The 22,790-nt window shown below is 25.7% G+C and overlaps 1 protein-coding gene across 5 annotated transcripts in view; it reads right to left on the bottom strand.

Annotated features, from left to right (window-relative positions):
- Positions 1 to 13,240, bottom strand: part of LOC135922863 (dnaJ homolog subfamily C member 17-like) — a 37,750-nt gene extending 24,510 nt beyond the window's left edge. For 3 of the 5 annotated variants that reach the window (XM_065457368.1, XM_065457371.1, XM_065457369.1), the window contains exons 1-2: positions 12,379 to 12,521; positions 2,191 to 2,609 (exon numbers count right to left, since the gene is read on the bottom strand). Coding sequence is in view for 2 of the 5 variants with exons in the window: in XM_065457366.1 (XP_065313438.1) it covers positions 4,403 to 5,112; positions 12,379 to 12,541; positions 12,585 to 12,818; positions 13,141 to 13,200 (1,167 nt within the window). In the remaining 3 variants the exon portion in view is untranslated. Of the gene's footprint in view, positions 1 to 2,190; positions 2,610 to 4,257; positions 5,113 to 12,378; positions 12,542 to 12,584; positions 13,099 to 13,140 lie in introns of those variants that run through there. The other 2 variants (XM_065457366.1, XM_065457367.1) reach the window with 2 other exon arrangements.
- Positions 13,241 to 22,790: the final 9,550 nt, after the last annotated feature.

Genomic DNA, 22,790 nt, shown 5'->3' with positions numbered 1-22,790 from the left:
GCGTATTCATTTTTTTATGAAAAGTATAAGGGTAAATATTGTTGTTTTGTAAATCGCTTTTCTTTTAAATTTCTTGATAAGAGCATTGCTATAATTTTAGGATAAAATTGTTTTTTAGAATATGTTTCACTCAAACCAATTAATTAGAGGTGTATCAATATCTCTTTTTGAGGTCAGTTCTATTCTATATTATATTGATAGCGGCCGATTATGACTATACCATATAATTTTAATTTTTTTTAAATTGTATATTTTTATATAAAATTATTTATAAATATGGCATGTATATATTATTTTAGATTTATTTATTTGACTCCCCCTTTTACTAACAAAATTACTTTCTCATATTTAACAAAATAGATATCGTTTTATTATATTTTTCAAAATCGGTAATATTTTCTCAGTAATTTATATTTCATTATAGTAGATTTGTTTTATTTATTATATAAAAATAAATCCTTTAATTTGATAAACGAGACCAAATTTTATAAAATAAAATCTTTGTTTATAAATTTTTTTGCAAAAGCAAACGATTTTTATTTTCCAATGTAAAAAATATATAATTATATGCAAATATAAATGACGTTTAATAAAAAAAAATATAGAAGATTGTATTTATATTATTTCAGTTGTGCAGGACATATTATAATTTTGTTTAACCATAAGGTCAGCCTCCTATTTCTCTCCTTTCTTCAGGCAGTTCTCGTCAGGCTAAAAATGCTCTCTGGTATGGCAGGCATTCGAGTAAGGTAAGGAAAAAACATATACGCATTTATTTCTAATTATGGGCAACTTATCTTAATTACAAAAAAATTAAACCTTATTTTCCCTCATCTTTAAGGCCATTTATTTTAAGTATTCCGGAGAATCAAACAAAAATAGAGTATAACAATCTCCTCAAGCAAGATATCAATATTCTGCATTTTTAATATATTTATTAAAATAAAAAATCCAACGGATGGTTTTTGTTCCAACGTCATGTAGTGCACTGTTTCTAAAAATTATTTATCAATTAAAAAAGTTAAAATGCTTAAATTTAATGCGGGAGAGGTCTATACGTGGAAAAAATTGTGAGACTTTGTTGATGGGGGAAACATGGCAACCCCATCTCTGATCAACGTAAAATTTTACATTTTTTTGAATCATTGATTTCGTTTTAAAATCATAAACATCCTTATAAAAATAAATTATATATTTTTTTTAGAACATTTATAATTAATTAGTTCGTTTTTTTAAAATTTATCATTTTAATTATATAAGCTATTTTGATGAGGACACCGTTTTATCAGATCGGAAAATTTTATAACATTGGCTGATAATCGATATTTTAAAAGATGAAATATCGGCCCGATTTGATCCGATAAAATATATCGGTACAACCCTAATAATTTTAGTTTAGTTTAAGCATAATATTTCAATTTTGCCTCTAATAAAGTTTCAAAAATGTTAGGTTTTATGAGTGTGCTTCATATGTATTTAAATTTACCTTCTTAACTCATTCAAAATGCTAACAAACATAAAATTTGATTCATTATTTTCAATATCAAATTTTTTTACTGTGTTTAAAACATAAATTTATAATTTTTTATATTTCTACATTTTACGCTGGAGTTAAAAAATAATGGCACTAAAAATTTCTTTAGAAACCCAAAGGTTTTAGAATCTTTCTAATATCTAATTTTTTTTAACCAGGTTAAAACAGAAGATTTTTTATAATTTTTTTCCTCATGGGGTAAAATATAATGGCAGTACTACAAATGGTTTTAAAACTAATTTCTAATATCAAAAACTTTTTATGGGCTCATAACAAATATATAATTTTTTTTTATAATTCTAGATTTTACTCGTGTGGTTAAAAAATAAGAAATTTCTTTATAGCCCAAAGGTTATAACATCTTCTAAAATCAAAAGACTAAAAAAGGTTTGGAGTGGAGTAAAATATAATAGCAGTCAACTTTTTAATAGAAATGGTTTTAGAACTTCTTTCTAATATCAAAAACCTTTTACTGAGCTCAAAACATAAAGTATATAATTTTTTTTATATTTCTACATTTTATTGCGTGGAATTGAAAAACAATGGCACAATAAATTTCATACTAAGCCCAATGTTTTTAGAACATATTTTTAATAACAAAAACTCATAACCCAGATTAGAGCAAACTAGTTTTATTTTCTATATATTTCATTAACCCAGTCAAAGAATCGAGTAACTGATGGCTCTGCACAAGAAGCCCTTTGGGTTTGGTCCAGAGACCCATGGGACGGGTATGAGCTTAATATCATATTTTCTAGCGAGCTTGGGTTTTTGAATTTTTTTTCCATTTTTTCTTCTAATAATAATAAATTTCAGTATTGTAAACAAAATGATTGCCTAAATACTTTTTTTTATATTGTATTTTCGTTAAATAAAAAAAAAAAATTTTTGAATATGGGCTTGTGAAATTTTTTAATATTAGATAAGCCCCTAAAAAATACATTAAATAGATATAAAATATGCTATTCGCCATCCTTTTTGAACTGAGCATTTCGAAGCCTTTGCAATACAAAACTTTCCAAATCCAAGGCACCCATTGCATTGTGTATTTGATCTTTTACGATGTACACTGAATCTGTCATATAATATTAAATGCACCTTTTAAAAAATGATTTATTTTTTAAAGAAATAAAAAAACAAGTTACTTTATACAAACAAATCGATGAGAGCCCTTCATTGGGAGAATTATCAGTGCGTTACATTATGTAACGCAATTTATAACTTTTTGCCCAATCCTATGATTTAACCTTTTCCCCTTTTTAATAGTTATAAAATCCTTTGCACTTTTTTTCCACAAAGGTGATAATACTAAAAATGATATATCCTAGCCTAGGTGTCATTACACCACTTTATTAAAGGTGTTGGACGCTTGTTAAGGTAGCGCGCTAACTTTTTTGGTAGCCATAGCTAATAGCGGCTACTTTTTTGTAATTATTTAATTTTTTTAGCGCGCTACTTTTTTTGAAAGTAGCTAATTAGCCGCTACTTCGCTACTTTTAAAAAATATAACGAAGGTAAGTATAAACATCAAAATTTAAATACAATATATAATTAATTATAATTTTTATTATTTAATTTTGAAATTAAAATATAATTTCAATTTGTAATTTATATTTTCATTTGTATTATAAACCTAAATCACGTGTTAATAATTTAAAATGTCATCGCCTATGGATATCCAAATCGTTGAAAGTGATTCAGACAATGATATTAATGAAATGGAAGATACCAAGGGAAGAAAATGTTCTTAATAGCTATAATACAAATTTCCCATTCTCTAGATTTGAAATTTTTTTTAAATAAATATATAACCAAAACTGGTTTCGAATTTATTTGTTTAAAATGTAAAAAAAAATGCCTCAAAAACGTTTTAAAAAAACGTTGTCTGGAAAAGGCTTAATATTTCATACATCTTCAGAACAATTTTACAAACAAACAGGGGTGTCATTGCCTTTACAACCTCAGGAGGTTCAAAAATTCTTTTCAAATTAACCTTTTTTAACGAGCATTTTCAAAATGAGCTATTTTTAAAATATAAACAAAATTTTTAGGGGGCTGGAGCCTCGGTGGGCCTCCCCCTCAAGTGACGCAACTGCAAACATCATTCTATTTTTTGTGTATCTTTCAGATAAAATGTCTGTGAATATTAACAAATCATGATGTTTGATTGAATATTAAATTTTAATTTTGTTTGTTTTCAATTATTTCATATATGCCTTTTTTAAATTTATGATAAATTTTTTATATATTTTGATGCTAGGGTAGGATCGGAAAAAATGTATTGTTCCTTCCGGTTGGGCTAGGTGGAAAAAATTTCTCTAATTTGGGTTCTAGTCCTATGACAGGAAGCCTAAACATTTTCTATAAGTTGCATTATCAATTATTAACAATATTTTTAAAGTGATAGAGAAATGATTATAGGTGGTTATAAATAATCTTTGTAAGTTATGGATAAGATTCATAATGTGTAACCAATGTTTTATTTCTACTAACGCTATTATATAAAGTTGAATCATTATTATATCGCTTCAATAATTATTTATCGCCTATATATTTGATTAACTAAAATACTATGATAGATTAAATGAATGATGGGAAAATAAAGCATCAAATTTATGGAATCTGCATAAATTATATTTTTAATTAAATTTATAAATTTACTGGTTAATTTTAATTTAAAATTATAATCTTTAACAGTTAGTTAAACAACTAAGTTCTATTAAATGATAAATTGGTCCACAACTCTTAAAATTTTATCTAAAAAAGATGTGAATAATCGATAAATAATTTACTTATATTAAAATTTATTAACTAACATGACTAAGGATTTATATAAAAGAATTATGCATTAAATAAATATAAAATTTATTATTCGCCATCCTTTTTAGACTGAACATCTCGAAGCCGTTGCAATATGAAGCTTTCCAAATCCAAGCCACCCATTGAATTATGCATTTGATCCTTTAAGATGTACGCTGAATCGGGTAATAAAATTTGAGATGGATCTGGATTTATATCAGGGCCAATTGTTTTATATATTTTTGGTTCATCAATATTCTGTCGATTCTTTAGATTGAGTGGCAAACTTTTTCCATTTTTTTGTATGGTAGTAGTTTTAATGTGCTTGATGTTTATGTCATAATGATGAAGGAAAGGGAGAGTGGCTTTAAATATTTCAATTTCATTTATACATGTGTTTAATTTATCGTTATTTGAAAGATTGCTATGTTTAAGTTCAGATAACATCTTATAATAATCGTTGGTATCGCGATTTTTTAAGGTACTAAGATATTGATTGAGAGTTGTAATGTGATTGCTAGACAATGAATAATCCATCGAAACTTCTAATAAAGCGGTTTGTCTATTCTTGCCTGACATTATTACATTAAAATTGTGAGCCGGAGAAATAAGACAATTAATTTTATTTAACTGATTGAAGGAATGCTCAAATATATCAACTAAATGCTGACTACTTAATTCATGATCATCTGCTAGCATATGAAATAGTTTTTGCCATTGAACTTTGAAGATATGTTCATGTGTGTTAGTTTGTTCTATGTCATATTTATTTGAATTTCCTAAAATTAATAATTTTATATAAGAGTATTATAATTAAATGATGGATTTTTCAATTTGGTTAGGAAACCTAATTAACAATTAGAGGCAATTGTAAAGCTAAGCCAATTGCCGCTATTGATATTTTGTAGAAAATACCAACACCTGATCATGACAACAGATAATAAATGAGATAATAGGATATTTACATTTAATTTAAAGTTTGAAAATCGAATTTGAATAGTTTGTATAGTCGATATTGAATAATTTAATATTCATCTTTATACAAGTCAAATAATTTCAGATTTGTTTGGTCAAAAAAGCATACTAAATTTTATTAAAGATTTATTAAATAATATATTGTACCTTAGGGATAGAGATGCACAATAGCAGATTTTTTTGCCAATTTCAATTAAATATTTTTTAATATCGATTTTGTGACTTTAAGAAATTGCATTAGTATCTATTTTAAATAGATATTTAATTATTTACTTTATCATTAGATTATTTAAAAGGGCATATTAAGTCCGATTTTTATCATATTCGTAGATTATATTTTTTTTAGTTTAAGTAAAAAAAAAATATATAGAAAACATGTTGGGTTTGATTTGCATGGAAGAATATAATCAACATGGATGAAAATCTGATTTTACCCATTTCCCCAAAAGCAAAGAGAATTCAATTAAAGATTTTAAAATTATAAATGCAAAGCTTGAAATAGTTAGCATCCATCTCAAAATTAAACACCAGATGGGAAGATGTGGCTGTTACAAAATATTTATAAAGTAACGATTTTTTTTATATTATTTAGGAAGATTTTAGATTAATTAGTTTATCCACCACACTTTTATAGCTCTGGTATTTCTCTTTTTTTTTAATTAAGAATTTATTTTATTTTTTACTTGGCCATTTTTAAGTTCTTTGTTCGTCTTGAATTACGAATTTATTTTATTATATTTTTTACCTAAATACTTTCAATGTACACTTTTATAGTTCTTTTATTTCCTTTTTTTTCTTGAAAAATAGCAAACACAAAAACAAAACTTTTTTTAAACACTTATATAGCTCTGGTTATTTCTTTTTCTTTAACCCTTTCGGCCCATGGATAACTTTTGTAATCATAATTTTTCAATAGTATTTTTTATGCATCAAAAAGGACCACTGATAACTTTTGAAATCATATTTTTAATATTTGCTGTTTCGTATTTTATCTCGCTTTGTATCATATGTTATTATATCATATTATAGTTATAAAAAATCAATTTTTTCGTACCAATTTTGCGCCAAAATTTTAATTCATATTTCTGGTAATCAAATCTTGCTAAAAATATAAGTAATAATTTTATTATTAATATATATATATATTAATATTTTTATTAAAAAATATCATCTTTTTAATCATTTATGTGTTGGAAATTGAACATAATGCCATTTGGCATCATTGGTTATTTCTTATGCACTAAAAATTTTTTTATTTATAAATGGAAATTTTTGGCTAATTATTTAGGATATTTAGATTTAAAATTATGGAAACGGAAGGGGGGGGGGTAATTAGATTAGATAATAGTTACCTATATTGATTATCTAATATCTATTAGTGGGTTTTCTTGGATATAGGGATAGGTTCTAATAAATATTTTATATAAATAACATATAATATGAAATGTTTTTTATATCAATATGCATTTAGATATGACTACACTTATCCCCGAGGGTGATATATCTGAGGCTGATATAGAGGTCTCAGACGAAGAAGACAATTATTATTCTTTGCTGGCAGATGATTTGCCGACTTCATCTTTTATTACAAATCAACTAGGCCTTGATGTGGAGGATATAATAGAAGATACTTCTATAATTAAAATAAAAGATAACCCCATGTGGTCTAAGAAAGACATAGGAAATATGAATACAGAATATATCCCTATATTAGAAATTCCTGAAGAGGATTCAACTCCTCTAACATATTTCGTAAATTTTTGGACCACCAGATAATTAGTAATTTCGTATCGGAAACAAATATTTATTCCTTTCAATGTTGTGATAAATCTATATACAGATAGCGATGAAATTGAAAAATTTATTGTACATTAATATGCTAGCTTAGTTAAGATGCCATCTATAAGACAATATTGGTCTGTTAAAACTAGGGCTGTGCCAATCCACATATTTTTTACCGATCCGATCCGATATTTTCCGATATTGGTTCAAAACCGATCCGATATTTATATTAATTTTTTACCACCCCTCTTTGAACCAAATGTAATTAATAAATCAATATTTTTTATGCATAAAAGAATTATGCATAATTTAATTTTTTTATTTCAACAATAATTTTAAAAAAAATATATAATATATCCATTTTTATGTTGGTTTATAAAATTGTAATATTTAATATATAAAATTATAATATATTAGATTTTTTTTAATAAATATAAGAGCCTCTAGATTTTCAGGCAATAGGCTTCTACGATGAGGACTATCAATATCCCCTGCCGTACTGAAGGCAGACTCAGATGGGACACTTGTTGCTGGAGGAGCCAAAAATTTACGTGCAAGTGTTGATAAAGTTGGAAATTTTACAGCATTAACTCTCCAATATTCAAGTGGATTCACTGGGGATATAATATTAATATCATCAATGTTATTCGAGTTTTCTAAATAAATGACACAAATATAAAATTAGCATTTATAAAATAGTGGGTTTCATACAAACCCAATCTTTTGTTGATTTTGAAAAATCACCCAAACAAATGGGTCAATCATAGCCCAACCAAGCAATATTTAAATTAATATGAAAAATATATTGTCATACTTTCTATATATAAAGATTCTTTTAAATATTCCTTGATTTCTATTAGGTATGGCAGGTCATCATTTACATTACTATCGATTTCATTTATTACTAGTTTTTCTTTGATTTTCAATTTATAAGCATCCCTTAAATTAAATTTGCATTTTTTAATGAAAACTTTGGGTGTTCCTTTCTATTTTTATAAAAAAACTTGTAAAATCTATTTAAAAAAATAAATAACATTTGCATTGTTTAAAAAAAAATTATTTATAAAATATTATTAATGTAAAATAGAAACTCGAAAAAATTTATTTTTTTTTTAAATATTTTAAAAAAATTTTTTTTATTAAAAAATAATAATTCAAAGTTTCATTACTTCAAAAGTTTTATAAGAATTGCATTTTTAGTAAAAGGATCGGATCGGGTTTTTTACAGGTATCGGGCCGATCCGATATTTTTGAAAAACGCCAAATATTGGGACCGATCCGATATTTAATATCGGCACAGCCCTAGTTAAAACATCTATTCCATAAGTAGCGGAAACTATGTCCCGAAATCGTTTCCTTTAGATCTGGAAATTTTCCCATATTAATAATAACAAAGATATGGTAAATAGGGAAGATGAAGGATACAATAAATTATTTAAAATTCAACCCTTCATATTCCAACTAAGAAAAAATTTCAAAAAAAATCAAATTGAGGAGAAGCTAGCTGTAAACGAATTCATAATTCCCTTCAAGGGACGCTCTAAATTACGACAATACATTAAATCGTAGCCCCATTAATGGGGGATAAAAGTGTTTACCCTATGTGGCTCGGCTCTTTCGGGTTCATGTATGATTTTGAAATATACCAGGGAAAGTCTACTAATATCATAAAATCATGTTTAGGTATCAGTGGGGACATCGTTCTTTGGCTATCGGAAATTATACCTCCAAACATAAACCACAAATTATATAGGGATAATTTTTTCTCCTCATATCAATTATATTTGATGCTTAAAAAAAAGGGATATTTGGCTGGAACGATAAGATCAAATCGCTTATCAGGGTGCACACTTAAGAATGATAAGGCTTTAAAAAAAGAAGGAAGAGGCGCCATATATTACAAAAGCGAAAAGATTGGTATTATTATCTGCAAGTGGCAGGACAACAATGCCGTTACTACTATATCTAACTTTATAGGTGTTTTATCTACAACCAAATTTAAGCGATGGTCTGTTTCGGATAAAGTCTTTATAAATGTAGAATTGCCAGCAATAATTAAAAACTATAATGAGGGAATGGGTGGAGTAGATCTTCACTATATGCTGGTGGAATTATATCGGAAAGATATTAAATGGAAAGGATATTATATGCGAATGGTTTTCCATTTATTGAATTCTTGTGTGGTAAATGCCTGGCTCTTATATAGACGCCATATGAAAGCGCTAAATAATATAAAATTCATGCCTTTACTGGTATTTACTGCAGATAGCAAAAGGGTTGATGCTTGCAGGAAAGGATAATACAAACCGGCAGAGCTTCCAGCATAGATGTTAAAAGAAGAAAAGCTATCAACATTGCCCCCATATCGGATATAAGATATGACCAAGTAGCTCATTTCCCAATGCCACTAAGTATTAAGCAAAGGTGCAAGTATTGCGTAGAAGCCTATTCAAGAATTATTTGCAAAAAATGTAATATTTATTTATGTTTAAATAATAAACGAAATTGTTATTTGTCATTTCATATGAAATAAAATATTTTTTAAATGAACTTGCATTTTGCCCATTGATAACAATTGGAATCATTGAATATCTTTTGATAGAAATACTCAAAATAAGTTTTTTTGATGAAAATATGTTATTTGTGTCTATAATAAATAACTCTTAAAAAAAAAAATTTTCATCGGGGGAAAAAAAGTCAGCACAAAAGGGTTAATATCTGTCTAATATAACTCAACCAGCATATCGTGAAGATATACTCCACCCATTCCCTCATGATAGTTTTAAATTATTGCAGGCATTTCTACATTTATAAAGACTTTATCTGAAATAGACCATCGCTTTTTAGCTGTAGGTAAAACACCTATAAAGTTAGATAATGTAGTAATGGCTTTGTTGTCCTGCCACTTGTATATAATAGTACCATTCTTTTTGATTTTGTAAGCTATAGCTCCTCTTCCTTCTTTTTTTAAAGCCTTATAATTTTTAAGTGTGCACCTTGATAAGTGATTTGATCTTACCATTCCGGATACTAATAAATATAATTGTTATGAAAAGAAAAAATTATCCATATATAATTTTTGGTTTTTATTCTAAGGTAATATTTCCGACAGGGGAAGGACTATATCCCCACTGATACATAAACTTGATTTTATGACATAAGTTGACTTTCCCTGATATATTTCAAAATCATACATCAACCCGGAAGAGCTACATAGATTAAACACTTTTATCCTCCATTTATGGGGCTTCGACTTAATGTATTGTCCTAATATAGAGAAAAATTTGTCTATGGCTAGCTTCTCTTCAAGTTGAATTTTGTTAGTTGTAATATGAATGGTTGAATTTTGAATAATTTGTTGTAACTTTTATCTTTCCTAGTTACCATATCCTTGTTATTATTGATATGGAAAAATTTCCAGGTCAAAAGGAAACAATTCCGGGACATAGTTTCTGATAAATGTGGGATAATGCTTCAAGAGACCAATATTGTTGTATATAAGGCATCTTAAATAAGCTAGTATAAATGTATCACAAATAAATTTTTCAATTTCATCGCTATTTATTTTACCACAATTGGAAGAAATAAATATTTGTTTCCAATATAAAATTGCTAATTATTTAGTTGTCCAAAAATTTATGAATAGGTTAGAGGAGTTAAACCCTGTTCAGGAATTCCCAACTTAGGGATAAATTCTGTATTCATGTTTCTTATGTCTTTTTAGACCAAAGAGGTTTATATTTTATTTCAGTTATAGTATTATCTTCGTTTAAATCCTCCAATTCAAGACCGAGTTTATTTGTAATATGAGATGATATTGGCAAATCATAAGCCAGCAAAGGATAAAAAGTCTTCTTCTGAGCCCTTGATATCAGCCTAAGTTTAGTCATATCTAAATGCATATTAATATAAAAAGCATCTCATATTACATGTTATTTATATAAAATAAAACCTCTCCCTATATACAAGAAAGCACACTATTAGATATTAGATTAACTATTTTATAAATGTAATCTTATTCTTCCCATTTCTATAACCTTAAATCTAAATAATGCCTAAAATTTCCATTTATTGATAAAAAATATTTTAGTGCATAAGAAATGACCATAGATGCCAAATGGCATTATGCTCAATTTTCAGCACCTACAATGATTAAAAGATGATAATTTTTAAATAATAAAAATATATTAATAATAAAGTGATTACTAATATTTTTAGCAAGATTTGATAACCAGAAATATAAATAAAAATTTTGGCATAAAAATGGTACAAAAAAATTGCTATATGATATAACATAAGAAACAAAACAAGATATTGATAAAATACGAAACAAATGTTAAAAATTAAAAATATGATTTCAAAAGTTATCAGTGGCCATTTTTAAGGCATAAAAAATACTATTGAAAAATTATGCTTCCAAAAGTTAGGCGCAAAAGGGTTAATTAATTTCTTCCTATGACACCATCATCAGATATCGATACTTTGGTATTAAAAATGTTGAAATTTCAGGGAGAATATTTTTTTTCATGTTTACTTAAATGATTTTAAATAAAAGTTATAAAATTTTTAAACCACCTGCCCATAGATAGTTTATATATTTTTCTTAAAATGCTCCCAATGTATTAAATTTGATTATTTTATAATCAATAATTGATTATATTAATTTAATTTTCATAAAAGAAAATTTATCCAAAATATCTATTATATTAAAAAAAATTAATTCTCATTGTATGCACCCCCACCCTTCCCAGTGACATTACTGTACCAAGTTTAATATATTTTAAAAATGGGCATCCAAAACTATGGGTGTAATAGATTTACCCTTTTATAGAAATGTATAAGAGAATACATAGATTTATTAGTTACTTAATGGATAGACTTTTAAATGATAATTTTAAAATTGACTAAGGAAGAATTGTATAAAAAAAAGAATACAAAAATTTATATTAATCAAGATAAATTATCAGGAATGTCAATTTTTGTAAATATATTTGCCTCATTCCTTTTCATCTAACTTTTTATCATTTATTTTAAAAATAATTAATAGTTTGTTTATTTATACAACTTTCTAAATAGATACTTAGACAGTATTAAAATGATTTTAAAACAGGATTTGAGTAAAATACATGTTATGTTAAAGGTTGGCAATCGTAATTATACACTTATATCGAGGCTAGCCATAAAATAATTATCAAATATAATATGTGAGCTACGATTTAATTTAAAACTATAAAAGATAATATCTTATGCTATTTCATGATAAATAATAAATGGTGTAACAAATATACCAGTGCTAATAGAACTCTGTAAATGTATCTTCTTTTTTATTCTTTCTTCTTCTGCTTTTCTTAATTCGCTTCCTTCTTTCCTTATGCGATCAATTTCAGCTTGAAATCTCTCTTCTGCTTTCTTATGACATTGTTGAATATCATTTTTAGAATTTTCAAATGCCTAAAAAATAGTATATAAATTAAATGAATAAATAAATAAGAACCTTTTCTCTTGATTCCAAATTAGCTTTGAATTTTTTCCTTCTCTCATCTAATGTTTTGTGACGCAATTCTCTTGCTTCTTTTGCTTTAATTACTCTGTCAAATGCATGTCTGGCTACATCATCTGTTAGTATTTCAAGAGCTTTGGATATTAGTAAAAATATTTCTGAAGTATCTTTATCTATATTCTTATCTGGATGATGAACTAATGCTTTTTTCCTATAAGCGGTTATAATCTTAATAATTTTTTCATAATACAGAATTCCAGAATATATATACATTATAAATTTTTATGCCTAATTTGATATTTTATCTTTTAATAATTTTTTTAGACTAATTATTTCCTCTTGTAGTAATTTTATTTTATTTTCTAGTGATTTATTTTCCTTTTTAAGTAGCTCAACGTTATTCTTTCTACTTTCTATGGATATTCTTGATTTTATCCTTGACTTTTTTACAGCTACATTATTTTTAACTCTCAATTCTTGATAAATTCCTCCCTCTTTCGACATTTTACTAAACATTTGTAATTATATTATATAAAAATTGAGTAATTACTTCTTTTTTGGTGGCATTCGAAGATATGTCCAATATTTTGTAATAATTGTGGTTCGCCATATTTGATTACGAATCCAGGAGGTAGACAAAATTTATTATGCTATATTAATTATATTAAATATAATATTACAATATGTAATAGCTATATCATAAATATAAAAAATCAATTATATTATATTAATTACAAGATGAATAAAGTATTATAATATCGTTATATCGACAATTTATATCAAGGTATGTTATATTAATAGTAAAAAAATATAATATTAGTAAATCAGAATTATATAAAGTCATTAATTCTTGCTTTTATTTTAATGATAGGGATTCAAGTTCCCTTTTAGCGCTAACATTATAATAGGCAACAAAATGGCCAAAGTCTCTACTATGCATAGGATGTTCAATTACGGGGTTTCAGATATTAAAAAAATAAATTCAAAATGTAAAAAAAGAAATAAATATAAAATTTAAAAGTTCATTATAAATATTAAAAATATCAAAAATATTCTAGGCAGATTATATATTTCAAGGAGTAGATTGGTAGTCCATGACATTTTTGTTAATCAGTATGATTAGGGTCGATTTTTAAAAACGCCTCAAATAAGATTATAGCCAAAATAATATTATATAAGCCGATTTATTAAATAGATTGACTTTTCTGCTATCTATAAGCAATATTTCCAGGCTTACATAATATTATATTAGCTAAAAATCTTTATCTGGCTTTTTTAGGGCCCAAATCAGGCCGTTTAACAGAGATATTTCTTGGTGCTTTGATACGGATCATATTATTTTTCATTATGTGAAAAATTTGCCAAATTAATAAGCCGTTGTGATGCCATTAAAAAATATAAAAATAATCTTAAATTTGTTTGAAAAGAATCATGATAAAATATTTTTAGATGGTTTCTTAATTCCAAATTTATTAAAAAAAAACAATATTTGAATATATTAAGTTTTAATTTAAGATATGGTTTAAACTAAATTTATTTTATAAAAGACCTTCTTTCCTTCGTTCCTTCCATCCTCTCCACCTTTTAGATTCAAGTCCAAACTTTTATAAAAAATTGACTACCCCCACCCCTGGATCAGTGCTATAATACATGTCCAGGGGGTAAAAGTAATTTAACTTTATGTATAAAGAGTGTTCCTAGTGGTTTAAAAATATAAAAGGAAGAGCTGGGATAAGAGATATCAAATTCAACCATGTCTCACAATTTATCATATGAATACGTGATCTCCACTTGCTTAAATTACAAATACTTATGCTATTAGAAAATGTGTAAATGAAAAATATTTTAACTTCATAATGAAACACTCTTTAGAAAACACTCTCTAAGAAGGATTCTGCACAATTAGTAAAAGCATGAGTGATTGTTCATATTCATAGACTTTCAACATATACAAACAGCATCTACATAACAGGATTTTTACTGGATGCAAATTTTCCTCAAAAACCTATGCCTTACCCCCTAAAAAATAGCTCTACTACTAACTTTCAAAATATTGTGAATATAAAAGAGTTAGTTTTTAGATCATAATTTAATAAAAATATTAATTCTTACAGCAAAATATTTTGTTCTATTTCATCAAAATTTAATAGATAACCCCTCAATACATTTATCCTACCTCTTTTAAAGGTGCCTACACCCTACCACCCTCAAGATGCGAACTATTAGTACCCCACCCCCCTCCTCCCCGCTTTTTTAGACGTTGTAAGGTTTATGAATCAAGAAAACGTAATATTATATTCATATGAAAACCTTTACAATGTGATTATTGATTAATTTATATTTTTGGATAATTATTTTTCAATCTCTATTATTGAATTAGTGTTGCGAAGAATTGACTAGTGACCGAGCCTTTTAAAAAGAATAAAGCTACGATGCCTATCTTATGACAATTAACTTTGGACCTAAAACACAACTGGTATTTATCAAAACAAATATATAACTTGTAATTAAAACTGGCAGTCAGCACTGGGTATAATTTATATATACCAATATTGCATATCGTTTCCTGAGAATTAGGTTGATTGTTCTATTTTTTAAGAACATATAATCTATTATCATCATAAAATCTTTAACTTTTAAGATACAAAGTTAATTATAGCCAGTATAAGATTATTCGTCTTCCTATTTCTTCTTATTGTTATAATTATATTATTCCATTTACAAAAAATGACCAATCAATCCAGTATATGATTCTTTAAAACACTTTAAAATATTACATAAATGGAATTGAGAGTTATTTTAACTGATTGTATGGTTTTATATAAAGATCTTGATATTACTGATCCAAAAAATAAAAATTATGAAAATATTTTTTTATTATTATCTAAAGTAAAAAAAACATACATTAATTTTACATTAAAATATTGCATTTAAATTTTTATAATAAAATTTTAGTCTGTTGTCTTGTTTACATTATTAATTATTATTATTCAATAATAATTTTTGAATAACAGAAGTTTTTTGGAGATAGAATAATATTACTTAAACTAATAAATATAAAATTTGGTATTTATTCTATCTCTAGTTTTAGAAATAATAAAAGAACAATTTTTTGAGAAATGTATCATGGTATTTTATATATTTAAGTGATGGGAAACTATTAAATATACACATAAATAAAAAGAAAAATTAGAAAAGCATATCGAATATTCAAAACACAAGAAATTATTAAAATAATTTGAGATTGAATAATATAATTCTCAGGCGACGATATATAAGATGTGTCATAACTTGACAATTTAAGAAAATTCTTACTACTTTTTTTTATATATTATATTCAAAAATTATTTAATTTGGTAAATCATATCTCTTTGCCAACAATCTTAACCAAATACTACATCCGTTTATAAAGAATACCTAAATTAGTAATTGAAAAATAGCGGCCTATATATTTTCTATCATTATCGACGCTTATTTTATATAAAAATAGCTATTATTTCCCCAATAATTTTTCAGTAGCGGTAGCTTAAATACGCTAATTAGATGAGTAATGAAATAAACATACACATTTTAATTTATTTTGAAAAATGTCTATTTTATTTCCATATATTATTTTGGTAAACCCTATGTAAAATAAGGAAATTATAAATAAAAGTAAATATTTGAATTTGATTATCATTTAACATCTTACATTTAAAAAATAGGGAAATTATATAATAATATATAAATTATGCAAGTATAAGACTAAATAAAGTATAAACCTAATTGGGTGTGGTAAGTAAACGCACTTTCGTGAAGTTAAAATTTTTATTTTAAATAGTTTATTTTTTTAGGCTGTGCCCTAAATGTTTTGAAAAAAATTTCAAAATGTATAAATTTTTTAAATTAATAAAATTATGAAACATGTCCAAAATTTTCCAAAGAAAAAAACATATCCAAAAAACCAAAAAAAGCGAAATAAAAACAAAATAACGAGAATAAAATATGAAATTTAATATTACTTGCTAGTTTTTTCATAAGAATTACCCAAATAAATAAAATTTGAAATTTTTTTATTTAAATTTATTTTTTAAAAAAAAAAATATATAAATGACGAAAAATGATTTTGAACACTATTTTATTTTTACATTAAAAATAGCTTGTTATTTTTTTCTTCAAAATTTATAAATTTATTTCTTAGATTTAGGACACAGCCTTAATAAATATTTTCTTACTCGGCTATTCCTTTTTTTATTTTCTTACTCAGCTGTTCCTTTCTAATATGGTTTATATTTTATTCTGTTTATAAGTTATTTTATAGATATCTAATATATATAATCTCTTTAATCAAAACATAATCGTTTTCGTATCTTCCTAATGTATTTAAAATTTAAGGAGTGTTATTTTTTTCCTTTTTTTGCTCACTACGAGAGTCGAACCACAAACCTCCCATTTCAAAGGCGTATGTTTTAAGCATGCACCAACTTGAATATAATTAAATTTAAAATATTAATTATATATATTAATTAATAGCTGATATTTTTAAAATTTTGCCGTTTATTACCATACTAGCACGGAGTTGAAGGGTAATTGTTTAGTTTGTGTGTATGGTACTAAATAAACTTTATTAATAAATTTTATATAAATATTAAAATTTAGGAGAAAAGAGGTAAAATTGTTGCAATGTATACCTTTTAGAAATATCAAAATTTAAATTTGTGATGGAAATCATATTGGATAAAATTTTAAATAGAGAAGCTTTAAGATTTTTGAATTTTAATTAGAAATATCAAAATTTAAATTTGTGATGGAAATCATATTGGATAAAATTTAAAATAGAGAAGCTTTAAGATTTTTCAATTTTAAATATGGGTTATACATTGGCCTGAAAATTTTTTTTTGCAGACATAGCCAGGCCTTATCAAAAAAACCAAGTCCCATGCAACTTTCATAAAATTTTGCCATTTATTTTTATTGTAATTTAATAAAAATGTCTTAAATTTAATTTTATATTTAGAATAAAATTTAAATTTGTGATAGAAATCATATTGGGTAAAATATAAAATAGAAATGCTTGAAAATTTTTTAATTTTAAATATGGGGTAGACATTCGCATGAAAATTTTTTTTGCAGAAATCCGCCAGGCCTGATTAAAAAAATCAAGCCCATGCAACTTTCATATTTTGATTTTATTTTTAAATGAATTATGACTTTTATATATTTTATTTCAGTTCTCAACTAACAAAATTGTCACAATGACAAGATTGTCATTATGCATCAAAACCTAAATATAAAAATAGAAAACAAATATATATATAAAAAGGAAATTAATAATAATTAGGAATCACAAAATCATAAAATCAACTTTAAGTCTTTATTCAAAATTATAACATTATCAAATTAACAAAATTATAATAGTAAAATCATAAAAAAGAAAAAGAAAAATAAAATTAAAATAAAATACAAAAATTAATAAAATAAAACAAAAGATTATTTGTATCGTCAAAATTGGCCTTTTTATACTCTTTTCAATCTTCTTATAACTAATCATAACTATTCAAATATAATCTTTTTATCACGCGTTATAACAATAAATCCACAAGAATTCTTTATGCAAATTACATATAAAGTACAACAAAATCCAAAAGAAATCTTTATGCAAATTAAATCTAACATTTACAACAAAAATTATTATAGTCTTTGGGGGGCTTGAGAAAATTTTCCCAACAATATGGTTTTCAGAGATTTATCTATCTCCAGGCTTGGGAAAAAATTACAAAATTATTATGGGTTGGCTAGGTTTGAGAAATTTCAGGCCAATGTCTGGTCCATATTTAAAATTAAAAAATTTTCAAGCATATCTATTTTATTACCTAATATGTTTTCTATCACATATTTAAATTTTTTTCTAAATATAAAATTAAATTTAAGATATTGTTATTAAATTACAATAGAAATAAATGGAATATAAAGTTAAATTTAAGACATTATTATATAGAAATAAATGGCAAAATTTTATGATAGTTGCATGGGACTTGGTTTTTTGATCAGGCCAAAAAAAAATTTCAGGCCAATGTCTACCCCATATTTAAAATTAAAAAATTTCCAAGCATCTCTATTTTAAATTTTATTCAATATGATTTTCTATCACAAATTTAAATTCTATTCTAAATATAAAATTAAATTTAAGACATTATTATTAAATTGCAATAGAAATAAATGGCAAAATTTTGAGAAAGTTTTATGGGACGTGGTTTTTTGATCAGGTCTAGTTGTGTCCAGGGGCGGACTGGCGACGGTACGGCCTCGTGGACATTTTTTTATAGCGGCCTCATTTATATGGGGGCTTCGCCCCCTTCCCTTATATGGCTTCTTCGATTTACATGATTTTTATTACTTCTTATTTTTGAAAATAAGTTCAAAAGATTTACATTTTTAGTAAAAAAAAGAATAGTATTTATAATTTATTTTTAAAAAATGCACATCTAAAATCATATTCACTACCAATATAAAATAATATTCATTGCACATATATATTTTTTTATATTAGATTTATAACGATATTGCACTATAAAATCAAATCATACATCTGTTAAATATAAAAATACATACTTAATATATCAAATCTATTGATTTTACACATATAATTATTGCAGTTATACAATATTACAGCGTATAAAATTGCTGCACTTATAAAATCAGGCACCGATCATATTGTAAATAGATATTAATAAAATTCAAATAAAAGAATTAAGGAAATATATAATTTTTACGTTAATAAATCTCTCATTAATTTTGAACCTTTAAGCAAATATACAGGAATATCTTCTAGTTCAATCTGCGCCAATGGTTCTCATTCAACTGACATCATTAAAAACGCTTCTAATTTTTCTTGGTCAATATTAGATCTCAGCTTATTTTTGTAATTTTCAATTTACTAAATGTTTTCTCGCAATTAATTTGCGTAAATGACAAAGTTAAAATGTATTCATATGCCAATAAATTAGTGTCACTTGTATGCATATTGCATCTTTTAAAAATTTCATACGCGCATATTCAACATTTGTTACACTTATTATCACACTCTGAGTTATTATGATATTGTAATATTCCTTCTTCTTTATTATACTCCTCACTTGTTCATACGATCATCTTCCATTTCATTTATTCTGCTACCATATCTTTGAATATACTGGCAAATGAACATTATTTGTTACGTAATTTAACACGCAATATATATATCTTTACTATTTATTTCATCAAGATAGAAATCCTGAAATCATACTTCTCAACCTCATAGGATTTTCCACACATTTTAAGAGGAAATTAAAAATTATTCTATCTGCTGAATATCCTCAGCCAGGGATGCGAACCCGACAAAATTTTTGCCCGGGTTCGGTTCGGGGTACAAAAAAAAGGTGGGTTCGGTTCGGGTTCGGTTCAGGGAAATATTTTTGAACCCGGGTTTGGTTCGGGTTCAAGAATTTTTGAGTTGATAAAAAAAATTCTATATTTAAATCATAATAAAAAACTAAACATAAATTTGATATAAAAAATAAATTTTTTATTTTATTTATAGGCAAATATAGTTAAAAATACAAAGCATATAGTCATGTATCAATTTTAAAAATTTTATTTAGACGTATTAGCATAATATCTTCCAAGAGTTGTTCACTCATCCTCGATCTATGTGGTGAATGAATGAATTTCAAATGTGATAAAGATCTTTCAACGCTAACCTATGTTAAATGTATTTATATGTGAAAATATGATAAATTAACTTGGGTTGCAGGAACAGCAAATAAGATTTTAGATAAAATATATAATTCAGGGTGTTCCAGCTTAGCAGACTCCCAAAAATGCAAAATATTTTCCTTCTTATCTAATCTTTTATAATCGCTAAATCCAGTAATTATTATTCCAATACTTTTCTCAGCAATCGTTGGCCCTCTTTTAAGTATTTTCTCCTGCCTTTCTTTAAGTTGTATCAATTTCTCTAAATCATCTTCTTGTTCAATAACTTCATCGGAACTAATATCATCAGATAAAATCGGCGTTGTTAAGCTTTTAATTCGTCTCCATAAATTGACAAGATGCCTTTTCGCACAAATCTTATCATCATCACTAAGTAATACCTGTAATATTAAAGGATTTATATTGTTTATATTTAAATATTCCATAAAATAACAATTTTAATATAAATCTAAAATAATTAATTTACTAAGCTTTTAATTAACCTTGTATCTTGGGTCCAGGTATATGGCAGCTAAGAGAATTTCGTTCTTTATAAACCTTTCTTCTCTGTTTTTAAGACAAGAATATAGTAATTGAGCAAAATGGTTTGGATTTTTTTCCAGTTCGATGCAGCATCTTAACCATGCTGCATAAAAATCTGTCAGTGTTAACTGTTCAGATTGGAATTGTTTGGTTGCGATTTTTAGCGGTTTTAAAATTTCAACAATCGTTATTATCTCTTTCCAATCTTCAGTCAATAAATAATCAGATTGCTCTGAAAAAAATCTTCGATATTGGGTTTTAGTAAAATCAGCCTTTCTAACATATCATGGGTTGAATGCCATCTGTGGCAATCTAACACAGGCTTAGGGAGTTTCATATTTTTTAATAACTTTTGGTAAGTGGGATGTCTTAATTTTAAATTTAGGCTCCTAGCTTTTGCAATGGTTTCCACAATAGGTGATAATTTTATAGCATCTTGAAGTGCCAGCTGAAGTGTGTGAGCTGCACACCGTACACTATAAATCGGATAGGATATAACAGTTGATAAAAAAGTATTTTGTATATCATCAATATCATATTTATATACATTTACATCCATATTTTCCTCATCTGCTGATTCACTCCTTATATCATAATCAGTTTCAGGTTGCAGGAGCTTTATAGCTCTTAAAAAATTACAACCTTTATCAGAAGTAATTGTGTATATTTGTTCAATATTAATTTTAAATTTTAGTAAAGTTTTTAATATATTCTCTTTTATATATTCTCCTGTACATCTCTCTTTCAGCTCTACAATTCCAAGAGTCCTCAAATTTATAATGGACTTTGATATAAATTGAATATTTACACCAAGAATTGACCTATCTAGTCGTTGAACTGCATCAACTTTTAAACTTATTAATTTTCCTTCTACCTCTCTCGATATTTTGTCTCTAATTGATTGGGCTGTTTTATTAATAGTTCTGGATAAATTTTCTTTGTTTATAACTAAATTGAGCCCAGATAGGAGTGGATTTATAATTCTTTGAAATCCCGAATCTTCAATAATTGATAAAGCCATTTACAGTAACAAGTTCTAGTATAGAACTCATCAAATCTTTAGATGATATATTTATACTTATATGCTTTTTTGGAAAAAAGGTTTCTATATTAATTTTAGGTTTTTTTGCCAATAACATTTCCTGATATTTGGTTTTTTCATTTAAATAATTTAAATATTCATTGTTGTGATTTCTTTCCAGGTGTCTTTCTAAATTTGACAAGTGATTACCAGACATTTTTACTTTGCAATAAGAACATATTGATTTTTTTTCTATTGTATTAAGGGTAAAATGCTTATCAAATATGACTTTATCTTTAATCTTAAATCTATAAAAAGAGAACAATTTTTTTAAATAGCAATGATTTCAGAATTAAAAAAGAGATATTTATAAATTTAATTTCATTATAATATGCACTTCATTAATATCTTGTAAAAATTAATCTGAACCAAAAATAAATGATTAGCATATATAAATTTTAAAATCATTTTAATAAGTTCACAAAAACTGCCCTACATTTAACAATTTTTAAGTTAGATGTTTAGAATTTTTAAATTAACAATATAATAATTTTTACTTTGATTTGTTAACCATTTTCTTCTAATTAATAATCTTTAAGAATAATAAGATAAAAATTTAAAAATAAATGGCGTAAATTAATTCAATTGTTTAAAATATACACTGAACCCGCTTGAACCCGGGTTCAAATAAAATTCTTGGGTTCGGTTCGGGGTTTTGAAAATTTTATAAATGGGGTTCAGGTTCGGTTCGGGTTCAGAGTTTTTTTCTAAAAACCCGGGTTCACTTCTCCGGGTTCGGGTTCGGTTCGAATCCCTGTCCTCAGCAATATAAGATTTGCAATCTAAATTTTAAATAGTTAAACATTTTAAAAGGGGGTATATTATTAAATTATTTTTCTGGCATCCCCTTCCTTTAGAGCCTG

The sequence above is a fragment of the Gordionus sp. m RMFG-2023 genome, chromosome 1, assembly GCF_954871325.1.
Source record: "Gordionus sp. m RMFG-2023 chromosome 1, tfGorSpeb1-WG-v2, whole genome shotgun sequence".
NCBI lineage: Eukaryota > Metazoa > Nematomorpha > Gordioida > Chordodea > Parachordodidae > Gordionus > Gordionus sp. m RMFG-2023.
Note: the sequence above shows the minus strand (reverse complement) of the source record. Positions and strands in the feature narration are given on the sequence as shown.